This window comes from Periplaneta americana, chromosome 16 (genome assembly GCF_040183065.1).
Source record: "Periplaneta americana isolate PAMFEO1 chromosome 16, P.americana_PAMFEO1_priV1, whole genome shotgun sequence".
NCBI classification, from domain to species: domain Eukaryota; kingdom Metazoa; phylum Arthropoda; class Insecta; order Blattodea; family Blattidae; genus Periplaneta; species Periplaneta americana.
Window position 1 is genome coordinate 153,554,398 of NC_091132.1, and position 27,064 is coordinate 153,581,461.

The 27,064-nt window shown below is 35.2% G+C and overlaps 1 protein-coding gene across 6 annotated transcripts in view; it reads left to right on the top strand.

Annotated features, from left to right (window-relative positions):
• LOC138691379 (zinc finger protein 664-like) overlaps positions 1 to 27,064 on the top strand; it is a 93,631-nt gene that overhangs the window by 59,987 nt on the left and 6,580 nt on the right. For 5 of the 6 annotated variants that reach the window (XM_069813288.1, XM_069813289.1, XM_069813290.1 and 2 more), the window contains 2 exons: positions 3,497 to 3,607; positions 9,660 to 9,742. In XM_069813288.1, the coding sequence (XP_069669389.1) occupies positions 3,497 to 3,607; positions 9,660 to 9,742 (194 nt within the window). Of the gene's footprint in view, positions 1 to 3,496; positions 3,608 to 9,659; positions 9,743 to 14,739; positions 23,384 to 27,064 lie in introns of those variants that run through there. The other variant, XM_069813287.1, reaches the window with a different exon arrangement.

Sequence of the window (27,064 nt, forward strand, 5' to 3'; positions counted from 1 at the left end):
ATAAGGCCTGCTACGTCATAAATGCGTAGTGTCTGTCCAGGATGATTGATTAGCCACCTCTCACAAGCTTTATTGTAATATGGCTTGAATGGACCATAAACTGCTACGTCGAGTGGCTGAAGCTTATGGCTAGTATGGGGTGGTATTGTTAATAAAACTATACCATTTTCTTTTGCAAGTGATACAGCCCTTATTGATATATGGCTTTCGTGATTATCTAATGTGAGAAGCTTGGGTTTTTCCTTGCACGGCCTTTCATGTTTGATGAAATGTTCCAATACAGACAAAAATATGTCTCCAGTCATCCATCCAGAGGTGTGAGCTGCACCTCTACTTCCAGGTGGGGCATTGTGTAGCATATGATCCTGGAAATGCACATGGGGAAACACAAAAAATGGAGGGACTGCTTTTCCTGTGCTCCCAATAATGGCACACACAGTTACGAGAGTGCCCCTCTCTGCAGAAGTAATTTTACCCACTTGCTTCTGGCCACAAGGGGAAACTGCCTTTCCAGGCTTCTGCACTGTTGTGAGACCAGTTTCATCAAGGTTGTAAACATCCTCTGGTCCAAATCCAAATTTTTCGTAGGTTGATTTCAAATTTGAAAAGAATTTGTCTACATTAAATTTGTTAAAACTGGTTGCACGGCTCAAGCTTGTAGCCTCTGGTTGTCTGAGAGAAAGTTTGTGCCTCTTCATAAAAGAACGAAGCCATTCTTTCTCAGCCATTTTCTCTTCAGACCAATTTGGCAAAAGTTGCTTATTATTAGCCGCAGCAAATTCATAAGCCAACTTCCTTGTGTCTGTGAATACCAAACCATAGTGCATACCTGCAACTTTCTTCAAGTAGGAGCACAGAGACAGCTCTTCTGCTGGTGTAAACACCTTTTTGTGTTCATTAGATGGCCTAAAATTTACCACACATCCATCAACAGATTTGCTGACAAAACATTTCAACGTCGTCCTTGGGATGTTAAATCGAGCAGATGCTGCACGAATACTCATTCCTTCTTTGGTGGCTATTACCGCTACTTTCAAATCTTCTACTGAATATGACCGGTGATTGGTTGTACGCATTCGAACACGCGGCATCTGAAATTAAAGTTTGGAATTAGAAGTGTATCTCAATCAGAATTTAATAAGTAAGTTAATGCCTCATAAGTGGTGTCTTGTTGGTATCATTTGTGAGGTTCAGACCTGTCTTCGAACAGTTGACTAAACGGCAAATAACATAAGAGAATTGCCTACACTTCAGCTTATTAAAAAAGAAATTAAAAAATGAACTTCAATAATATGAAAACTATATTGGGGTTAACTGGCCCGGTCCACATAACCTAACCAGTTTGGTGGCCAGTTAACCCCACAGCACATGCTTTCTTTGTCCACCTCTAAAATACATATGAAACAAATATTTTTAAAAACAAAATAATCTGTTTTAAAGAGTAAATACTTACGGTTAATATGGTGTAAAGAACTTTTCCGTAACTCTTTTTCAGCAGTGATGAAACCAGGGAAAAACCGAGCAGGAAAAAAACTTCCAACTTCCTTGAACAACAAAGCCTCTCTAAACAGGATGCCTTATGCACTTCAATTGTTTTTGAAGGCTTAGGTTGTCTGTACTGTAGAATTGCTTATGCCATCTATTGGATAGGACAGAAAACAACTCCCGCCAAAATTTAAAAGCATGGACCACTTAACCTAACCGGTCCAGTTAACCTAATCCTCCCCTACATCATCATGCACAGAAATTGTATTCCTTTTTCCTGGTTGCTGGTAACTGTCTTCATCTCTTTTATAAAAAGACTGAAAAATTTCTATTGTATCAATTATTATTGTGGGTCCTTCAGATTTTATCAAACTTATCAAAAACAAAAATGTTCTCAACCTAAAAATTCATTTAATTTTAATTTTTTTTTTTTTTTTTAATGAAGGATGGGTAGAACGGAAAAAAATTCTCTCTGGCACCGGGACTGCAGAAGCATGTGGTGTGGGATTGAGAACCGTGCAAAGAATATTGTTCGTGAAGGAAAGAGGGTTTCTTTTGGTGTCATGCTTCCAGTAATCAACGGCTAAGGTTATTATTGTCTTTTGATAATTTAAATTCTCTCCTGTGCTATTTGCATTGCATGTGCGCGTGAAGTACGATGTGGCAATATTGTATGCTGCCTTGCTCTCTCTACCTGTCTCTCTCGATGCAAACGCTAGCCAACTACCGCCTTCCGAATTGCTGTCGACTCTATATGTATATGTCACTTAGTATATTTATCCAATTTGTTCATATGATATTTAAATTCTTTTCATTTGTCTGAAGATGCCGGACTTAAGGCGAAAACGTTCACAACAAATATATGTAAACTATATTGTAGATTATATTAAAATTGATAAGTCACATGACTGAATCACAAAACTTTTAAGTAATAATATTAGGCAGATATTACTGTTAAGCGTGGAAGAAAGTGTTTTCATTAATATGACAACTGACAAGCAAACATTCTCATGAGAGCAGATAAAAAAGTTAGTTTTTCTTTCCAACATGTTAACAATGTCAAAACAAGTGCTTATACAAATTTTGGCCATTCGAACGCATTTACCAGGGCTGCAAAATCTGAGTTTCCCTGGAGCCATTTACAGAAAAAAAACACAATTTCATGGACAGATTTATTGAAACAGATACAGCAATTGTTGAAATATTTTTCAACATATTCCCCACCAGAATTGACATACCATGGGATCAACTTTCATAGCCCTGTGCCCTGCCACCTGGGATTGGAACCAATGTGCGACAGCCATCTACACCACTGTGTCGATCCTATGGTATGACAAATGTCTGTATTTCATTGGGGAATATGTTGAAAAGTAATTTAATATTTCTTGTATCTTTTCAAATATTTTTTTTCAATGTAGTTATGTTTTCTTTCTTTCAGGGAAACTTATTTTTTACAGCCATCTTAATTGCGTTCAAGTGGCCAAAATTTGTACAAGCACTTGTTTTAACATTATTAACGTGGTGGAAGAAAAACAAAATACTTTTTTATCTGTCCCCATCAGAATGTTTGCTTGTGAGCTAAGAATATGTGACAACACTATCTTCACTTGCTTTGCCTCTGAAAGGCAAGAGACGAAAGCAGCTTCTATTGGTTGCTCTACGCGGGAAGCAGGTAGAAAGCGTTTCCAAAATCAATATTTTGGTTTGGAAGTGTCAGAAACCGTTTTAAATCCTTGCTGTAAATGAGATACAAGTTGAGTTACATATTATGTCTACTGTTATTGCAATGATATCCTGAAAGGATGATGTGTGCTGTACCATGAACATGAACCCAGCATTGCTGATTGAATCATAGTATATAATTTGCTTCATTCCTCGTGTTACTCATTTTCAAAAGAAGGAGTAGCCAAATTTCAGCATGCAAACCTACAGTTGAAGGCTTGAAGAAATGAATTGATCTTCCTACAAAATGTTATGGATTTGAAATCTGTTATATTTATGTATTCCATAGGAAAACACCACAGTGGAGAGCACAGACTCTACCTATGTTTTCGAGTGGGAAATGAAAATTGAGGAAAATGCAGTACCAATCACATTTCCTGTGATAAAATTTGAACCGGAGGTGAGTGAGGTTTATTATAGATGTTCCACTATGTAATGGCAGCTCTCTATGTCCTTGTTGCTGTGTGGGGGTTTGTTGTTTCTCAGAATCGGTTAAGATAAGTGGTCAAAATTTCTATGCATTGCATATAATCTTGTGGCAAAAATGTTTACTTCCACCTATCTCATCAACCTACAGTAATGAGAAATAGTATTTTATCTTGTCTATAAACAGAATTTTATTACATTCTTGATTGTATCAATCTGTCGTTGCTTATATCTATGCTGCATGTGTTACTCAATCCATTGCCCACTCCCAAACAACAAAGTAATATACTTAAGAGTTTTAAGGAACCCGGACGTTCATTGCTGCTCTCACATAAGCCCGCCATTTAGTCCCTATTCTGAGTAAGATTAATCCAGTCTCTGCCATCATATCCCACCTCCCTCAAATCCATTTCAATGTTATTGCAACAGTAGCATCTTTCGATATCACTAACTTATACATTAACTTACCGATCCAAGACACATTACAGATACTAAAACAAATGCTCATAGACAACAACACACCACAAGAACACATCGAAGAAATCATCCAAATCACAGACATCATAACAAAGCAAAACTATTTCACACAAAACAAATACTACACCCAAAAAGAAGGATTGCCAATGGGATCACCCATATCTAGTATACTAGCAGAGATAGTTTTACATAACATAGAACAAACATACATACTCAACAATGACCACAACAAATACGCAGACAACATAATATACTGGCACAGATACGTAGGCGACATACTGATATTATACAAAGGAAACAAACGACAAATACACAAACTGCACCAATACATAAACAAAATACACCCAAAACTCCAATACACACTGGAATTTGAAAACAATAACTCCATAAATTTCCTAGACATCACCATAACAAAGTTGACAACAAACACACCTTCAAAATATACAGAAAACCAACCACCACCACCACCACCACACACATAACACAACACATCTAATCACCCCACACAACACAAATATGCTGCATTCAGGACAATGGTACACAGATTACTCAACATACCCATGAGCCAACAACACTATAATGAAGAAGTGAACACAATCAAATACATAGCACAAGAAAATGGTTACAACCCAAACATAATAGACAACATCATAAAGAAGAGAAAACAAAAACTCAACAAACACAAAAGCACACAAAATACAACACAAACACAAGAACTCAAGAAAACAAAAACACACACAAGATCACATCCTCATTCGGGAAACAGAAATACAACGTAGCATGCAGAACAGAAAACACACTACAAAGACATCTCAACATACAAACAACACAAGTAAATAAATACAACCACACAGGCTTATACAAGCTCACATGCAATAGTTGCGACAGTTTCTATATTGGACAGACAGGCAGATCATTCCAAACTCGATACAAAGAACACATTAAAGCAATAACCGGAGGACACAATACATTTACATATGCTGAACACAAAACTAATACCAACCACACATACAATAACATAAATACAGACATGGAAATCCTACACATACAACCCAAAAACCAAAAACTGAACATACTAGAACAATATGAAATATACAGACACACTAAAACACACCCTAATCAAATACTGAACACACAGATCAATTTCAGAACACACACACTATTTGACATAACTCTTCATCACACGAACGCACCCGCACAACAGACAGCGAAGTTGAGATGACGCCGAGACACAGAAGGCTCTGAGGATGGTGTCAAGTAGCACCGAAACAGCTGTAAGCCGCACATGGTTACATTATTAACACGAGTAAGATCGCCATTTAATCAATTATTTCTTTTTGGAGTTCGTGGAAGCATATCCAAATACACCTATAACTTTTTAAAATCAAAGTGATTCATATTTTACAATGTTGAGAAAATTCTTGAAGGACTCAATTCAAATTTTGCAATTTCATCTCTATTTCAAGTAATATGATTCACTTTAATTTTCTTTTGAAATCTATTGTACGTATTTTCATTGTAAACTTTTATACATGTATTTGTTTTCTGGATCCTTGTGGTCACCCTTATTGAAGGGCAGATGGTTTCAATTTATAAATCCAATGTGTTGAGCCATTAAAGCAATAACCAGAGGACACAATACATCTACATATGCCGAACACATAACTAATACCAACCACACATACAATTACATAAATACAGACATGGAAATCCTACACATACAGCCCAAAAACCAAAAACTCAACACACTAGAACAATATGAAATATACAGACACACTAAAACACACCCTAATCAAATACTCAACACAAAGATCAATTTCAGAACACACACACTATTTGACACAACTCTTCATCACACGAACGCACCCACACAACAGGCAGCGAAGTTGAGATGATGCCGAGACACAGAAGGCTCTGAGGATGGTGTCAAGTAGCACCGAAACAGCTGTAAGCCACACATGCTTACATAATTAACACGAGTAAGATCGCCATTTAATCAGTTATTCATATTCAAGTGTTAAAAGTAGTGTACGAAAGATTCAACATGGATCCAGAAAGAAGTCCGTGTACTCAGCAACAATTAACCATGATGTTATACTGCTTGCTAAAATAAGGAATGCAACGTTCATAGATGTTCTCTTTTCTTCATCAGTAAGTGTTGACTGTTGTGCATCTGTTTCAAACCTGATAGTCGGGTCTAGTATTGTTCCTGTGTTCTTTTTTCTATCAATGGCAACATCTGCTCATCTTGTTGAATCATCTTACGAGATACAATGCACTTCTTCACGGACTTCTAATCCTTGTTATCTTAGGATGTCAGCAAGCATTGTCCTTACCCTGTGATGGCGGTTGTTCCGCAGTAATTCAGTCTTTCGGCAAAAACCCAACACATGTTCGCCATTTTTGTTCTTTTGTTGGCGTTTCCAGAAAGCACACGAGGATATTATTTGCCGCTCAATTAGAGTGCGTTTGATTTATTATCATAGGAGCTACGACATGATAATGTTTAACAGTGCGGCAAATAGATTCCTCGTCTGGTAGCTAGGCGACGAAACAACAAAAATGTCGAACGATACTATCTGCCTAGACTTTATAGAACCTTCACTTCCTAAGGCGTAATCAAAGAGGTGGAGTCACGCCGGAAATAACAGCGACGCGTCTATAGTTTCTCGTTTTTTTGGTTCAATATGTAGGATTTCCTTGTCTGTTTCTATCTGTTTCTATGTTGGTGTTGATGTGTTCTGCGTCTCTGGAAGTATTTTGTAGTTTGGTTAGGACTGTGAAGTGTTCGTTGTATTGTGTTTGATAAGGTCTGGCAGTTCATCTAATATAGTCTACAATTTGTTACAACTATTGCATGTCTTATTTATTTGTTTGTTTATTTATATTTATTTAATCTAATGCTCAGACATTTTGAGTTATTGTAATCAGTCTTCTAGCTTCCCAGTACAACTTTACTGTTCTTTAGATCAATTGTGGTGACTGAAGTACTGTGCAGTCTCATTACTACATTCATGTTGCACAGCATGCAGTTTGGAGATGGGATGATGTTGAAGTGATTAGATGTTCTGCCAAACAATCATGCTTCGTTGTTATATGGAATGCAGCCACACTTTCACTTCTAGAAAGATTTGCTAGCAAATCCTTATTGTTGATTAGGCTAGTCCAAGATTTACCTTGACTTAACTGTTGCAGGGTGTCTATCTTTCAGTTTGGATGTTATATTTAATTATAATTTTCGATGAATGGAAAGATAGAGGCGTAGTCTTCATATTTTTTATTAGTATGTTCTTCTTAGCCAGGAAGTCAGCCCCCTCATTTCTCTAACTCCAATGTGTGATGAAATCCATTAGAACACTATTGCATGTTAATTTGTAAACACCTACTAGATTATATTTATTTGTTTTGTTTGTGTGTTCAGATATTTTTGTGGTTAGTTTTGTGTTCTGTATGTAGTATTGTAATTTCTGTTCCTGAATGAAAATGCAATCTTGTGTGTGTTTTGGTTTTCGTATGTTAGTGTGATATATCTTTTGTGCTCTTGTGTTATGTTTCTTTGTTCCTTGTTTTTCATTTTTGTCTTTTTTTTACGATGTTGCTTATTATATTAACATTGTATGCATTCTCTTGTGTTTATCAAATCTTTAGTGATAGGAAAAATATGGACATTGAAGAAAAAAGATTTTGAACAATTTAAGGTGTAAATACGTACAGTTATACAGCAGTAGATGTATTTTCTGTGCAATTAATTATATTCCAGTGTTTCTTTTCATTGTTGTATTTCCTAGAAAAGGTTTACAACAATGAGGCTTTAGGTATCTTCAAAACCAAGCTCACATAATAAAATTATTTAGTTTCAGTCATGAAATTCCCCGTATAACTTGCATAGCTGAGGTTTTGTTCTTTTGGGTGGCAATTGTCAACCACGCGACTTTTTACATTATGGTTTCTGTAAAGTTTCGGTTAGTATTTATTATCACTTTTGTGAGTTATATACTATGTCTTTAGGGATAATTTTCTTCTATTGAACTTCGAAGGATTGTGGATCTACGTTTATCAGTTTCCTTGAGAGATTAGAAAGCGTTCTCAAGTATTACTGCGAATTCAAGAACAAAGGAATGGATCCAGTGGCCATTGTTACCACTTTGGTAGGTCTCCAGATAAAACGACTAAAATGGTGTGTGAAATGTTCAAAACCGACATGTGCCGACCATTTGAGGGATATCTGTGTCAATTGCTCGTAAATAACTAGGTATTGTAAAGACATGTCTGCAAAAAGCATTCAGGAATAAAGACTTGAGAAGGATAATCCTAGGAAAATAGAACAGTAAGACACAAGCTATTCAGGTATTATTGTATAGAAAGATTTTCACAACAAAGCAAGGATTATAAACTTGTTGCCAGTGTTAATTTTGTAAATAAATGTAGAAAGCATTTGAAATTTATATATAAATAATTAGGTCTATCTATTAATTATAAATGAACTAATTCTCTTTCAAAACTGTTTTTACATTCATTTATAAATAAACTTTGTAACACATTTATGTAACCATTCACACTGAAGAGAATGTTCAAATTCATTCTCTAAAGCAGGAATATAACTTGGATGACAGCTGTCCCCCACGTGACTGAATATGTTACAAAAAAGTACGTGAGTACAGAAGGGTTAAACACCACGAATTAAAAAAATGGAATGATCATTTTATTTCTTCTTCTTAACTTACTTGACCCTTAAAACCTCTTTATGTTTGTAGGCCTATATGTAGGCTACTCCACCTATATTTAGAAAACTTTATATCAGAAATTGGTTCGTTTAAAATGCTGTGACCTTCAGTACCTTTCAAGATTGTGTTAAGCTTTGTCTAAAGACAGTCTCAACCAGTTTTGTGCATTGTTGTTGGCTTATGAGAAATGATTCGAAATTTCGGAAGGCCTTAATAATGACAAAGAATCAATTAACACCATTTCCTTTCCTTTCTTATTTTCAAGTGTAATTAATTATCTTGTATATGTGTAACAGTATTCTGAAATTGTACAAGGACAATGAAAACGATTTTATGTAGCAGTTTCTGTTTGGTGTCAGACATTTTGGAATTTATAAAATTGTCAGTATTTGCTAATAAACATTATAATATTACATGTAAAATTTGAAAATTGCTTAGATGTTGGTCATTTTAACAATATCGCATAATAAAATTAAGTCCAGGCAGTTATATCGTAACTCCCGACAAGAGTACCAATATTAGGAAGAACTGCGTGGCTTCGTAAGGGTTAAAACTGTCCCCTAATGTGAAGTAGTCAATATCTGCAGCGATCTTGTGTAGTTGTTTATTTACTCTAGTTGTAATATCTGATACAATGATAGTGTTTTAAATAAGAAGGGAATAAATTTGTGAACATCCGAAAGTCTTATAGCCTGTGCTGTTTTTGGCACATTGTGCAAATTTATATTGAAATTCGTTATGTTAAAACAATGAGCATTGTATTTCAATGGATCAGAGCTCTTTAATCTGCCACTATCAGTCTTTGCTACAGATTTTTATTTTCAGGAAGAGACGTTTGGCATGGCTAGAGTAAAACAGGAGAGTCAGCTGGAAGTAGCAACGGAGGAATCTGAAATCTTGACTGACAGGTGAGTATGTTGTGGATGTGTTCAAGTGTTCAATTTGTGCTTGGTTTTGTTGCTGAAGTGTGGACGTAGGGCATTAGCTTTCTTCTGTAGTTGTCACACAGATTTGTGTGATAGTGATAGAGATACAAGGGAGACGACATGCAAAACAATTGCGGAATTCACAAGACATGGAACAATTAAACCTTCACACAGGGTTCAGCTGTTGGTCAATATAGAAAATTTACGAGTATACTTTGCCCTTTTTCATGAGGGTAGACTATCCTTTATGCAAATAATAATTGGAATTTTTAATAGCGTAATACAAGTTTGTATATGATGCAGAGCAATTTTTTTTTTTTTCCTAGAAACGCACTTCAGTAGCTTTTACTGACTTTTAATTTTCTCTGTGAGTTAATTAATGTAAAGCATAATATGTATCTGTGAAAGTAATTTTAACATGTTAATCGTCCAACATCCTCCTTGCATTTTTATGTATGGTGCTAACAGGAGAATTAATTTACTAATGGTTGCAAAAGGGTATCTGTCGGATACAGGGGGGAGAGCCATTAATCCTTCCCATTGAAGGATTTAAGGAACCAACCTGGACAAATACGCAATGTCCCATCCCTACCTTCCCTTGGTGCAGCTGTTAGTAAGCATAATTTTACGAGTTGAACTAAAGGGAGGGGCTACTCATCCGTTAGCACTGGTCAGCTTGATGAGTTATTAACTGAATTTGGTATAATTTTCCTCTATCCAATACCTAATTCCCTCTTTACCCTTTCCTATCCAGTCCTCTGACTGAACTCTTACTTTCTTCGACCCCGACGGCATTAGAGCATTCGAGGCCTAGGGGTTCATTTCCCTTTCCTTCCTCCTTTTTCTACTTTTCTGTTCCTAGTGCTGACCTGCTATGGCACTAAAATCGTCCTCCAGTGGCTTAAGGAGGGAAAGCTGGTGATCAACAAGATCTCCCAGCTAGGTCCAATGGACCCGTCGACCAACAGCAGGTGTGGTCCTTCAGACATTCTGGGGGTTGTGTGTGAATGAAGTAGCCACCAAAACGTTAAAATATGGTGTTCACTTATATCGGCTATAACCTGCCATTTAACAGTGTTTATACAGCCAGTGCTGACATACTGCGGAGAAATTTTAATTACTTCACCTTTCATAAACGACATAGAATATGTTCAAAACCAAGCTCTCGGACTCATTACTGGTGGAATCAAAACAACTCCAATAGATTCTATGAGATTCCTCACTAATATTAACAGCATCAAAATGACAATAGAAGAAAAAGCACTGATTCAATATGAAAAACTTATCAGATTACCAGGAAACAATTGGCATTCATACAGTCCTCTCTGTAGATTGAAAACTCAAAAAAGTTTCATATCCATTGTTCAAGAATTAAAACAGAAAATCAATATCCCGAATTTAAAAGAAAACTTACAAATTAAACCAAACCCTTTAACTCTATTAAATATAGAATATAATCTAAATTTAACAGAAGAAATACTGAAATAAGAAGTAAACACTGAAATACTGAAACAATTGTCTTTAGAGACAATTAATATTAGGTACCCTCCACAAAACTGGCTTCATTTATACACCGACGGATCCTTGATCTCCAGAGAACGAGGTGCCTGTGCAGGTGTTACGTGCTGTCTCTTCTCACTTTATAGATCTCTTGGATATGGAACAAGTTTTGATGGTGAAATCATTGCAATAAGTGAATGTCTCAGGAATCTTCTATGCCTCATCAATAAATTTAGGAGTGCACTTATATTGTCAGACTCCAAAGCAGCTATTCTATCAATTGTCTCTAAACAAACACCTTCATCTCAAACAGCGGAAATAACTAAAATGCTCTCTCATTTAATATCACTCATTAAAAGAATTGTATTTCAATTGATACCATCCCATTGTGGAATCCTGGGAAACGAGAATGCGGATGCTTTAGCAAAGAAGGGCAGCACTGCTACTTACAGACCTGTTACTAAATCTACGTATTACTCTGTGAAGAGATTTATGAAATCTACATACTTAGACTTCAACAAACAAAATTTGATAACTCAATCCCAAGGGAAAAAATGGAACTCTCTGCATCAAAATCCACAGTTAATTCCCGATTTACCACGAAAATCGTCTGTAGCTGCATTTAGATTGGCAACAGGCCATGATTGTTTGGCCAAACACCTGCGTAGAATTGGAATATATCAGTCCCCTAACCGCCCATTGTGCAACTCAAACCAAGAAATGGATTCGGAACACCTCAAAATCTGTGCTTCAGTGGCTGGTCATGATAATATCTTTGAAAAATATTGGAGTGCAAGAGATCAAATGACTTTATTGTCAAACGCCTGGCATTAGAAAACAACAATTTACTAAGACTCTTTTCTCAATCTGTTATATAAATTCCACTCTTAACATTCAGTGCATAGGCCTACATTTTATCTTCCCCTGCTCGTGAATGTAGAGCAGATGCTGCAGTGCACAGCACAGATAGAATGTATGCACTATATAAGCAATAAACTATGATCGCCAGTAGGCCTACTTGTTACTACGTCACAAATGGATGTAATAGTTTTAGTGATGTAATAGTGACTAGCATGTCTATTTTGGAGAAGGAAATACACTATCTAGTCCACACCTGTGGAGTAATGGCTAGCGCGTCTGGCCGCGAAACCAGGTGGCCCGGGTTCGATTCCCAGTCGGGGCAAGTTACCTAGTTGAGGTTTTATCCGGGGTTTTCCTCAACCCAATATGAGCAAATGCTGGGTAACTTTCGGTGCTGGACCCCAGACTCATTTCATTGTCATTATCATCTTCATATCATTCAGACGCTAAATAACCTCGGATATTGACACAACGTCGTAAAATAACCTGCTAAATAAAATACACTATCTACCAAAAAGTAATTGGGCACTGTTTTTGCCTCTTTAGAAACTCGTGGTACCACCTCTTGTTGCTATAATAGCACCCACCCTCTCAGGCCTGCTGTCTACTAGCTTGTGTAGGATATCTACTGGAATGCGTCGCCATTCCTCTTGCAACATGGCACTCAGTTGGACAACGGAAGTTGGCCGCATCTCCCGAGACCTCAATCGCTGGTCTAATTGGTCCCAAAGGTGCACAATGGGAATGAGATCAGGACTTTGTGCAGGCCAGTCCAATTGGTGAACATTATTGTCTCCATACCACTGCATAGTAGCCGCCGAAACAGGGGGCCAACTTCCATTGTTCAACTGAGTGCCATGTTGCAAGAGGAATGGCGACGCATTCCAGTGGATATCCTACACAAACTAGTGGAGAGCATGCCTGACAGGGTGGCTGCTGTTATAGCAACAAGAGGTGGTACTACGAGGTTATGAAGGGGCAAAACAGTGCCCAATTACTTTTTGGTAGAATAGTGTATATTCAACAAAATAGCTTGATATTAGTGTTCAACAGTTGGAGGTTATCGAATATTTCTTTTTTTTTTTCATTTCATTTATTGTATTCCATTGATCTTACATTAGCAATGAAGCTTTAACATGTGGAACAACTCAAAATATTACAAGATTACAATTTTTTGACGAGACGAAGTGAGATGAGGCAAGGACTCACCGTAGATCATCCTGCATCCACCCTATAGCTGGGGAAAACCTCGGAAAGAAACCAAGCAATCGGACCAAACAGGAATCCAACCCAAGCTTGAGCACAGCTCCAGACCAGTAGGCCAGCGAGTTTGCCGACTGAGTTACGTTGTTGGCTCTACAAAAATATACAGTACATAGCAATTAGATTATTATATTTACAACCTAAACAATTATTCATTAGTTGAGGCTACAAAATATAATACATAGCAAGTAAGTTAATTATATTTAAAAAGCATAATAAATTCAGTCAGTTGAGATATAAAAAAATTGATAATATATATCATGCAAATTACTTCAAAATTAGAAGAATAGACAATTCATCAGTTGAGCTATACAGATTGCTACTCATTTTAAAGCATATAGAATTCATCAGCCAAGCTATACAAAAATATACAATACATAGTAAACAGATGAATTCAATTTACAAGCATACATACTTTGTTAAGCTATACAAAATTGTAGAATTCATATGAAGTAGATTAATTCAACTTATAAACAGAAATAATTCATCATTTAAGATATACAGACTACTATTCAATTTACAGCATATGCATTTCATCAGTTGAGCTATACAGACTACTCTTCAATTTATAACATATACAAATCATCAGTTAAGTTATATAAAAAATAATATACAATACATAGTAAAGAGATTAATTCAAAACTGTACATTTCATATCAAGTAGAATAATTCAATTTAAAGCATAAACAATTCGTCAGTTGTTTAGAAGTTATGAGTGTGTAGAAATTTGGTTAATTCTGTTCTAAACCTTTTCTCATTGTCCTTCAAAGCTCTAAGATAATTAGGCAGTGCATTGAAGACTGTAATACTGGAATAGTGAACTCCTTTTTTTTTATAACAGCTTAGACTAATAGAGGGTAGATGAAGATCTGATTTATGTCTTTTATTAAAATTATGAATGTCTTGATTAGTACTAAACATATTTCGGTTTTTAATATAAAATGTCATTAAGGAAAGAATGTACTCACAAGTCAAGATTTATAAATTTTTAAAAATATTTTTACATTGTGTTCTTTTATGCACACCAGACATTATTCTTATAGCTGTCTTTTGTAAAACAAAAAATATGTTTAGCTTCAGACGAATTTCCCCAGAATATTAATCCATGTTTCATTACAGAGTGAAAATATTCAAAATATGACATTTTAAATATGTTTTTATCACCAATAGTGTGCCGTTTTATTTTCAGCGCATTACTTTTATTTTTTTTTTCCATTTCTTTCTTTTCTTTCTATCCTTATTATCTTTTCTTTTTTTTTATTAGTTCATCTTAATCTTCATAGATGGCTTACTTCCTCTCCATTTTCAGTCTTACTTTCTCTTTTAGATAACTTGTTTCTTTTCTTCTATTATAGCTCTACTTTTCCTCATGTACAAGGAGCAAGTAGCGTATCACGTGATTTGATTTTGATTCTGATTGGTTTAGACCGAGGGCACATCAATTTTTTTTTATTTCGGGGGAGCATAAATTTTTAGATGTTTGGGCAGTTGCGGGCAGACCTTCGAGTAGGAAGGATGTGTAGACGACTGGTTTAGCTGCGTGAGAGTTACCGACAGACCTACGAGCAGTTGTGATGTGGTGACCGTGGTTGTTGATTGTGGGAATTCGCGATTGAATCGCGAAGGTGGAAAGTTCGAGAAGTAAGTGCATTGAAGTAGAATGGCAATCGAACTGGGTTCGATAATCTCTACAGGCAGGAGCGCAGCCAACTTGGAGTTATAGTGAAGTGAGAAAGTAGGAAGGCGATTGGATAAATACTGGCGGATATTAGGAATGTACATCTTAAGTTTCTAGCTGTGATGTGACATCGGACCAACCGAGAGTCGAACGAGGCCTGTTATTTGTATTTATAACAGTCTTTCTCTGTTTGTGAAGTAGTACATGGAGTGAGAGAGGATACATGAAAGCGAGAGTGAGAAGGCATTGTTGCATTAACTGTGATGGCGTTTCTACCAGATTGTAACAGGTTTGGCGTATATTTACAGAGTTGATTGTGTATGAATTATGATAACAGTAAGATACCAACAACGTGGAGTGTTTATACGTAGTTTTCCTCAAACGGGGCTATATTAATTGTAGGGTGTTTCTTAATTTAAAGTTATGCTGTGGGAGAGAAGTTTGGTTTTCAATATTTATTACTCATGTTTTTCCTTTAGAGAAAACAGATGGCATTACTAGCCCTAGTTTTGACGAACACCAGGTCATTGAATGGAAAGTAACAACTAATTTACTTAAAGCGTAAATTACCAGTGATTGGAATTTTAGTGTGACGACGTAAATTACCAGTGATTGGAATTTTAGTGTGACGACGCAGTACAGACATTTTTATTGTTGCATGGTTAATACATGTTCTTTTTGAGGGAATTTAAGTTTATATTATGTGTTTTTCCTCAATCAACTTAACAAAGAGATTACCATCCCGATCATAATGTTCCATGGTGGGGTTATTCGTTGGTTGCAAATATTGTTTACTCCATATTATTAATAAATTATTTGAGCAACCAGATCCAGGCTGTTACAATAGAAGATAAGGATCTTAATGCATAATAAGCAGAGCTCAATTTAGGAGTAATACATTCTATGTGTGTTTCCCAGTTCAAGTGATTATCCAACTCTAAAGCAAGAAACTTTGTGCTTATAGATTCTTTGAGATGAGTTCCGTTTAATCGAATACTGTAAGAAACCTGAGCACTAGTACGTGTACTAAATTTGACTACACTTGTTTTATCAACATTAAGTGCTAGTTTATTTGCATGGAACCATTCATTCATTAGATTCAACACTGTATTAGAAGTGTTTATGAAATTATCGTGTTATTTCCTTCAAATAGTCACACTTGTACCATCTACAAATAAAATTACATGGGATAAATTATTTATGGTTCAGACTAAATGATTAATGTAAACTAGAAACAACAATGGACCTAAAATTGACCACTGGGGAACTCCATGTTTAAAATTTCAAAATTCTGAGTAAGTCACTTTGTGATTATTTGATATATTTATTTCTACCTTTTGTTTCCTGTTTGATAAGTAAGATGTAAACCAACCTAACGTCTCATCGTTAATGTTATAAAACTTAAATTTTTAAACAATATATTGTGATCTACATGATCAAATGCTTTAGCCAAGTCACAAAAAACCCACCGACATGTAATTTCGAATTTAAAGAATTTAGTACTTCATCCACCAGTCTAAATCTGTAAATTTTTTGTTTTCTAAATCCAAACTGCTCTAAAACTAATATATTGTTGGAATCCAGATAATGATATAATCTATTATACAGAACTTCTCAAACACTTCTGAGAATGTTGTCAATCATAATATGGGTTCTATAATTAGCAATAGCACATTTATCTCCCTTTTTGTATATTGGTTTTACTATTGATTATTTGAATCATTCTGGGAAAATATCACATTGCATTAACAAATTGCATAAATAGCTTAAAGGAGGGAATATTGTTTCAGAAGTCCACACCTGTGGAGTAACGGTCAGTGTGTCTGGCCGCGAAACCAGGTGGCCCGCGTTCGATTCCTGGTCGGGGCAAGTTACCTGGTTGAGGTTTTTCCGGGGTTTTCCCTCAACCCAATATGAGCAAATGCTGGGTAACTTTCGGTGTTGGACCCTGGACTCATTTCACTGGCATTATCACCTTCATCTCATTCAGACGCTAAATAACCGAAGATGTTGATAAAGTGTCGTAAAATAACCTACTAAAAAAAATAATAAAATTGTTTCAGAACAAGCTTTCAGAACTTTACTTGGCATTTCATCATAGTCAAAGGAATATTTTGTTTGTAGATGTTTTATCACATGCATAATTTGTGCTGCGGTAGTGAGAATAAATTTTAGACCTATAGTCCTGTCGCTCTAATTACCGGCAGCCAATCGCGTTGGAGGTCAGCTACATTTAAACGTGTGCGTCTTGTGATTCGCTGAGAAAGACGTTATTCATTTCTTAAGGCTCGATAAATACTTAATATAATCGCCTGCCATTTTGGTTCTTTCATTGGCATTTGCACAAAAGCACACGAAGACGTTATTTGCCGCTCAATTATTTGCTGAATTACAGTGCGTTTGATTTATTATCATATTAGCTACGACATGATAATGTTTAATGGTGTGGCACATAGATTCCTCGTATGGTAGCTCGACAACGAAAGAACAAAAATGGCGAACGATACTACCTACCTAGACTTTATAGAGCCTTCACTTCCTAAGACATAAGCAAAGAGGAGGAGTCACGTCGGGAATAACAGCGTCGCGACTATAGAAATTCAATGTTAAATGCATCTGTTAAGGTAACCAATTGCAGCATCTTCTGCACAATCTTTAATGTTTAAGTTTTCAATAATATTTATATAGAAGTAATTAAAACGATTTGCAATTGATTTTGAGTTCTCTACTTTACAATCATTGATTTTAATACAAGTAATATTTTCATTCTTTGAATATCGATTAGTTTCATTTTTAATAATGTCCCAATTAATTTTAATCCTATTATCTGTATTTTGTATTTTTTCATTCAGATACATTCTGTTTGAATCTTTTATAACTAACGACAAAGTTGTACAGTAATTCTTATAGTAGTTAAGTACATTAGGTCATCACTATTCTTACTCATTAAATAGCCTATAGTTTCCCTTTTGTAATACATGATACTTTAATTCCCTGAGTTATCCACATGTTTTCACTTTTATATTTTTCCACCTCCTTAGCTGGAAAACATTCATTGAAAAATTCGTAAATGTAGTCAAAAATGCATTAAATTTACTATTAATATCAGGGGTACCAGTGCTATATACATTTTCCCAAGAGTTATTTTGTAGAAATGCATTTAAATGATGAAGAGATTCAGCATTTATAATCCCTTTTTTGGTTTTTAAATTAACACTTTGGAATTTTTCACTCACATTGAAAATACTTAGAATTTGTGCATCGTGATTACACAGGCCATTGGTCGACCTGGTTGGCGAGTTGGTATAGCACTGGCCTTCTATGCCCAAGGTTGCGGGTTCGATCCCGGGCCAGGTCGATGGCATTTAAGTGTGCTTAAATGCGACAGGCTCATGTCAGTAGATTTACTGGCATGTAAAAGAACTCCTGCGGGACAAAATTCCGGCACATCCGGCGACGCTGATATAACCTCTGCAGTTGCGAGCATCGTTAAATAAAACATAACATAACATAAAACAGGCCATTGATTAAAGGTACTATTGAATAGGAATTCAATCTATTTTTATATATAAATATATTATCAATGGCTGTACTACTTCCAGCATGTATTCTGATTAGGAAACTTACTGTGCGACCAAGATTATAAGTTTGAAGAGGTGAGTAGTTTGCTTTTATATAAGATTTTTTTTATTTATAATCTACGTTTATGTCATCACAAATTACAAATTTGGTAATTATGTGCTTTGTAAAGTCTTTTAAGTAATGAATCTAAGTTTGTTATAAATTTTCAATAGTCTCCCACTGCCGCCCTTTAAACACATAAGATAATTAAATTTGATATCTCATAAGTTCATAACCAACTTGTATTCCACAGATTTCAATATCTTGTTCAAGTCAGAAATCAAATATATCAATTTACTAAACAATAGATCCTCTCTGATGAAAATACAAGCACTCCCTTTTTGGAAAATATGTCTACAGAAATGAGAACCTACTAAATATCCATGTGAAGACATTTGTAATATTTCCTGTTGTTTCACATGATGTTCTGAACAGAACAAAACATGGTAATTTGAGCATGAATAGAAATTTAAAGTTAGATATATTACCATTTGCAGATGATGTAATATTATTAATAGATTCTGAAAATGGCCTCCAAAATTCTGTTTTCTGTTTACAACTCATTTCTGAGGAATACGGGATGGAAATTTCAGTTAATAAACTTAAAGTAATGGAATTCATCGGAAAAAGTCATCTCTGCAGCAAAATTTGCCTTTATAATAAACCAGTAGAACTATCATTTAAGCTGTGAACAAGAAAAAGATATTCATACAAAATTTAAATACTTTAACTATGTAATGAATACCATTAATAACATTTTCAAACCTTCTCTTGTCCAAAACAAACAAGAAATAAAGCCTATAAAACATTGGCGAGACCCATTCTCATGTTTAGAAGTGCAGCTTGGACCATACATAAATATGATGAACACTGAATCACTGTCAATGAAATGAAGTTTTTAAGAAGAACCGCTGGCTATACTAGATTAGACAAGAAGAATAATTTGGATATTTTGAAAGAAATATTGACCCAAGTTTAGAGAAGATTAAAAATTTATAAACCGAAATGCAAAAAATTTCATATACTCAGGATGCCTAGAACAAGGGTATCACGCCAAGCATTAAATTACCGCCCTTTTAGGAACAAGATCTTTGAGCCATTCACTCAAACAATGGAGTGAGACCTTAACAAGCCACCAGGTTTAATATTTGGTAGGAAGAATTTTTTTTTCAAGATCATAAATAGAGCCCGGTTTTATACATACTAGGAGTTAATATTGTTACTTGGTAGAGTTTATAAACATACAAGCCACTGCTTTTAAATGTCATTCCTGACATTATTTCCCTTTGGTACCGCAAAATGTCTAAAATCCTCCTAACTGCCAATTATAAATCGCGCAGGGTTACAAGATACATTGTCAAGTCCTTGTGATTAAGTTCTTTCTTGTCACATTTCGAAGTCTTGTGAACCTGACTTAAAAACCCACCTATCCAACACTACGTCCATTCAACTATACTAGATGTCATTCTCAACTTTTATTACATATAAATCCGGGCTCTAGTTATAAATATGCATATATATCCTATATTTAAGGTTATAGAAATCCGTCTCCTAATAATCACAGTCATAAGCTATCAACTTTACCTTGATTTTGTTTTCAACTTGTGTTTTGAATATATTGACTTCACTAATTTTATATTTTATTATCTGCAAGCAGAATCATATAGCCAAAAATTCAGATCTGCGTCCACAGATCCTGTCTGAATTTAATATCTTTGGTTGAAGCGAATTTAGATGTGAAATTTCGACAGATCAAGGATGTTCAGTGGTCACCAGGACATATGTGCGATCGCGATGAAAGGTAAAAAATTTAGGATACGATATCTTAGGCCATTTTGAGTGAAAAAGTTCATATGAACATAGGTCCGTTTTCGAATGATGGTGGAGCTAGATGAATTTTTTTGATAAAACGTCTCTCCTCAATGTGAATTAGACGTTACCATAATATGCTGCTGACGTGAGACAAGGTCAAGGTCGCAATGAATGACGTAATATTGGAATCTGCATTGTGAGCAATGTGGATAAGAGAACTTCATTCACCTCACAAACCGGGTGTTGGGGCATTACAAATGTCCAATCGCCTGCCCTTGTCCGGTGTAATGACAGAGAACCACCACATATCACAAATAGCCTACACTATCACTTATCAATTCACAGCAGTTCAGTCAGCTACCTACAGTACAGTAGTTATACAGGTACAGTTATCGGAAGTGTTAAGTTGTGTTTTTCAAGATGCCTTATAAATTTTCGACTACAGAATACACCGATATTGTGTATGTTTATGGTTTGTGCGATGGAAGTTCATTGTGTGCCGTCGCTGAATAAGAACGACACTTTTCAAACAGAACGGTACCATATCGAAGAGTATTTACTGTCTATGGGGTTGGATGAAAGACTTGGTATAGCAAAGGAAGGGGAAACAAGAGAGGCGCTAATCGACTGTATTTTGGATGCGGCATAAAGAACTGCTACGTGCAACTCTCCTGAGCGATGAGCGCGATTCACGCCCGAGCGCAACAGTGCATTGAAGTAGAAGAAGGTACGTTTGAAAATGTGCGAAAACATCGCCCCCGATGTTTAGAATATTAGTTATGTACGCATACGTGAATATAAACTTTAAATTTGTCCGTTATCTGTCTCTAAATGCGAGTTAGAGCAATGGAATCTCAGACGTTTTTGTGAAATCAAAGAATCATATCTCTGTAACCGTTCGAAAACGGACCTATATTCATATGAACTTTTTGACTCAGAATGACTTCAGAATAATTCACATCCTAAATTTTTTACCTTTCCTCGTGAATCACCCTGTGTAATGATCTGTGACAGTGGTTTAATTATAATTTGCTATTAGTACTGACGCTCATGTACATATTTCTCCACAAACACAAATTTTCACACGTATTCACACGTTAAATTGTATTGTGTATTATTATTGTATTGTGTGTAAAATTGTATATGTGTTGTAAAATTGTATTGTGTATTGTAAATTTTATTGTGTATTGGTTATCATTTTATTGTGTATTGTTAATATTGTATATACCACTGCCACCGGGTGCTTGCCCACTTGCAGTGTAAATAAATACATACATACATATATATTCACTGAGGTGATGACATTTTAGTCTGGCTCCCATATTTGGAAAATAATATCCAAATTGGGAAGAGACAAACTCTTTCTCAAGGCATTTCAGATGATGTGTGAGTTTTATAAACTCGTTTTATCACGAAACTTGTAATATGTTTGCTGATCTGCTGGATACAGCTTCAGTATGCTACTGGAGTGGAATTTTATGTTGCAGTAAATATTTTTACTATATGTGGATATTCCATATTCACTGGAATGATTGGCATCGGAAGTTTCTATTTTCTTTAAGGATTCGTCAATTTGCGTGGCAGTGCCCATGTCTCCTTTCTTGGCGATTATGTTCAAGTACAGCCATTAGGTCGGTTCTCTTCGCTCTGTGTTGTGTGTAGGTGGATGGATGGAGATGAATGTGATAATAGCGGTGGAATGATTCCAGGCTCTGACGCCATAAATATCCAGCAATTTCTCTTGAGGCTATAGATCGGTGAAAGTAACGAGAAAAACATTTAAAAAAATGGAAATTTTGTTTTTGACTCTAAAAAAAATAAAATAACGTTTCAATTTTCTAAATCTGTCCTTATTTTGGCCCTATGTCAATTTAAAGCCCCTCAGGATGGAATTAAAGAGACTAGAGCATGTGTGGCCTGCAGCCCTGTAAGCTGACACCCAGCTGTCATTCTGACAGAATTCGTTCTTAATTCTAACTAATTTTACATCTCATTCAGTTCATATGTCGCGCTGTTATGTAGGAGAAAAATATATGTGGTAGACCTGCATAGGAAGTATGGGTATCAATTCGATAGTGTATATATCATATACATGTTGTACTTTGACACTCGTCTTCTCGATTTTCCAATTTTCAACATTTTGTAACATTCATAATGTTCTAATGAATGCAGTTTTTCTCCAGTCTTGCACAGAAGTTCACAAAAGCCTGTGAAGTAAAGTGACACATGTGTTTTCTTCTTCTATTGAAAGTACAGTACAACCTCTATTATCTGTGGTAATGAAGGGGTTGGACTGAATGGTTAATCGAAAAATCGGATAATCCGTACCATAAAATATTTTGGTACATTTAGTGAATAATGCTTACACTTTCGTAATTTCCTCCATGGTCTTGTATTGAACACATTAGCTACTGGATCAGAAGTTCACTGATTTAAGTCTGGTTATTAACAACGGATTTTTAAGGATCAAAGAAACTCCTTGTAATATCTGTCAGTGGAAAGATAGGAATAGTGAGGTCTCGTTGTCATAGATTTACATACTTTATACACTCTATCCTGATTTTTATTAAATTGGAAACACTTGAGACTCCGTATTCTAAATTGAGCCAAAGTTCTCATTCTCCAAACCACTCAGTTGTTTGTACTTTTTGGTACTTAGCACAACACGATTTTTTTTAAAAGCGAGGAAGTCCTTTTACATAGAATTTATAAAGCACGACAACTCAAACAGTAGGCCATACTGTGTAAGAATAAAGTCTCTAGAAAAAATAACGTGCTAATATAATGTACAGTACTTCATATATAGAAAAAAAGCGGCATAAAGACAGACAGATAATCCGCCAATCAGTTAATAGGGTGACAGATAAACGGGGTTCTACTGTACTGAAATCACCATGTCTTGAGGATGTTATAAGTTAAAAAAAAAAAAATCCAAAAAATAACAACTAACAGGTTTTTTTTTTTTTTTTTTTTTTTTTCCCAAAAAATAATTGCAAAAATATGAGAAGCATGTGTCATATTTTACATGCATCTGTCAGGAGTAACTGAAATATAAATTTAAAAAAAATTATGTAAACTTTGAAAATTGTAACAATTATAATTCAGTATACGGTATTAAAAAAAATACAAATATTAATTATAAGCAGGGAACGGATTTATATGGACTAAAAATATATGAAATATGTAAATATATATGTAGTTATTTTTACCAAAATATGGAATTAAATATGGATTTTTACCAAAATATGGAATTAAATATGGACTTAAAATTATAAAAAAATGACTATGTACGTTAAATATTGGTACATTTTAATCAAACTAAACAAAAAATATAATGGACGTACCTTATCTTCCAATGTAGTTTCAACAAAACACAATTTTTATTGTCTGTTACCATAACAATAGGTTACAAACATTTCTTTCAAGTGCTGAAAAGTGAATCTTCTTCTATTGTCTCTGAGGATAGATTTATACTGACTAAAAGAGCGTTCGACGTCACAAGAAGTAACTGGTACATAATTCAATTTCACAATGTCTGCTGGGGATAAGTCCAAGTTAATCTTCACTGTTGATTCACCACTCATCACAGCAACAACCTTTTGTAGTTCTTCATATCCAGGGTTTTTTGAAAGTACAGTGTCCACCTTAGCTCTTACTGCATCTGCAACTTTACCTCTACCACGATTCAGTTGTTCCACAGTACTATTTATAATTTCAAAACTTTCAGATAGTGAAAGGTGCCTATTTTGGAGACTTTTGAGCGTTTTTATGATGCATGAAAATGTATGCTGAATGTGAGCTAAGTCATTCTTCACACTTATGTCACAGGTAACTGTTTTCGCAGTATCAATTGAGACTGCATCTTCAGAGTCCAATGCAAGGAGAACATTGTTAATAGAGTCTATATGTTCGGCATAATATTCAACTGCTTCTAGCCATGTACCCCATCTAGTTAAAATTGGCTTTGGTGGCAATGGAATTTCAGGGTACATTTCTTTCAACACGTTAACTCTACTGGGAGCTTTGAGAAATACTTTTTTCACTGATGAAATCAACAAATCTACTTTAGGGAAATTGTCTCTGACCACTTCTGCCACACGATGAAATGCATGCGCCACACAAGTAAAATGAGTCAATTTAGGATATACAACAGATAATGCTTGTCCAGCTTTGACCATATAAGGGGCAGCATCGCTAATAAAGAATAACACATTATCGTACATAATACCCTTTGGCCACAGGATACCCATAGCTTCGTTGAACAGTTTAACTATAGTTTTGTTATTGCACTTTTCTAGAACATCACAATGTAAAAGAATTCGTTCAGAATATTGTTCACTTAACAAACCGATAACTACATTACCAACAAGTCTACCTTCTTTGTCGGGAGTCTCATCAATGGAAACCCAAATTGAACTATCTTTAATTTCATCTCTTATCTTCTGTATTGTCTCATCGTAGATGGATGGAGCATACGTCTTCCTAAGTGTTGACTCATCCGGGATTGTATGTTGAGTATATTTTTCAAGGAATTCCCTGAAGACCTTATTCTTTAGTTTGTAGAGAGGAATATCAGCAGAGATGAGAGAACGGCACAGGTCGATGTTAAACTCAGATCTTACATTCGATGTTGTTGGTTGTGTTAAAAACAATTGTCTCTGCTTGGAATTTAGTTGTTTGTTGGCCTGATGTTTACTAGTTGTAATGTGTTGTTGCACCAGGAACTTTTGTGTAGATGATACTGCACACTGACACAAATTACAAAATAATATTTTATTGTCAGTTGATAAACCATCTTCTTTAAATTCTGAAATGTAACTTGTTAGTTTTGATTTTAAATTGACTGAATGACGTACTTTTGGCATATTTACCGTCTTTATAGTATGATTTACAAAACTGAACCTATGTGTACTCTGACTGGCATTTAACTGTTGAGCTGCACAACTGAAGTCTGTTAAAAATTTTAAATTAAATTAATACAGTTTTGTAACTTACTTTCCCATTGTTGATAGGACTGCTAATTTTCAAATAACTCTGATGTTAAAGGGATTACTGAACATGTGTTTAAATCTCTATTGTTGAAATGTATTTTTAAAAGTTAATGGAATTTTGTTTTGTTTTATTGTTAAACCTAATATAATATGGACTGTTTTATATGAAATATGGAAAATATATGGAAATTAACGAAAATATGTACTAAACTCTAAAATATGGAAAAATATGGAAAATAAAAGTAGGATTTTTCAACCCTACACATTGTGAAACATAAAGATAATGCAAAATATAAATTATATTAGCTTTATAAGTAAATATGTATTTACATATAAATCCTTTCCCTGATTATAAGTATACTTATTGGAATATCAAAGTGAAAATTTGTGTGTTGCATGTCGTCATTGTAAGAAATATGTGGTGAAAGTTTCAGTTTAATTGGTGTAAAAATGTAGAAGTTAGAAATTTTACCAATCCATAGCCTTAATGGCTTGAGTGAAAATTCTGGAAAACCTCAACCAGGCAACTTGTCCCGACTAAGATTCGATCCCGGACCTGTTAGTTTCACAGTGAGACAAACGTACTGCTACACCAAAATGAGCGATTTACTGACATAATTTGAAGCAATGACTTTATATCGTGATTAGGATATTTATGTTAAAGTCATCATGATATATGAACTTCTTGGAAGTTTTTATAAATTGATCAAAGTTGTTGAAATGAAGAAGACAAATAACAAATTGTACCTTGAAAATGAGCCTGCAAACACCTTTGGCAGCACCATTACTATTTATGTAACTTTTCAGAAGATTACATCATTATCTTTTACTAAATGGCGTGTATTTTACAGTTGCGTCATTCTCTCACTGCCCCCTCTAAGAAGAGCACGCTTTACTTGTATTCTATAATGCAGCTGAGCATTGTCCTTGGTGTACCATCTGAAGTGGCATGCAGCACATTAGTGTGATGATTATGAGCACTGCAGCAGTGGTGGAGTGCCAGTAGGATAACAGATATTCCCAGCAAACAAAGCACCATCTTAAATCGAGCTGTAAATGAATAGAATGAACTACCTGCAGCGGTCTTTAAGGGCTATCCTTCCTTAAGATGGTTAAAAAATAACGTAAAAAGTCGTATATAAAGTGTAAATTAAAAAAAAAAAAGATATGTTACATTACATAAGGTGACGTATTTATTTAGGTCAAGTTTTATTACACTACTGCCACTTCCAATGGACTCCTAACGAATATTCACACGCTCATCACTGGGATTGTAGTGCTGGAAATCAATGTAGAACACTTTTATCTCAGCCACGACACATTTCAATTTTTATTGTACAATATAAATGCAGTTATCACTACAATGACACAATAATTCTTGCAGATAACACAGACACAACTTCGGAAACGTAATTAACAGAGTCGCAGTTTCACTTCACTTCCACTAGATGACTTGAGTTCCAGGCTATAGGCGTAGCAGGGATGCCAATATCGGCAAACGAAATCAAACTGTGAGGAATGTTACAACAGGTGTGCTAAACGTTAGGAATGTTACAATAGGTGTGTAGCACGTTAGGT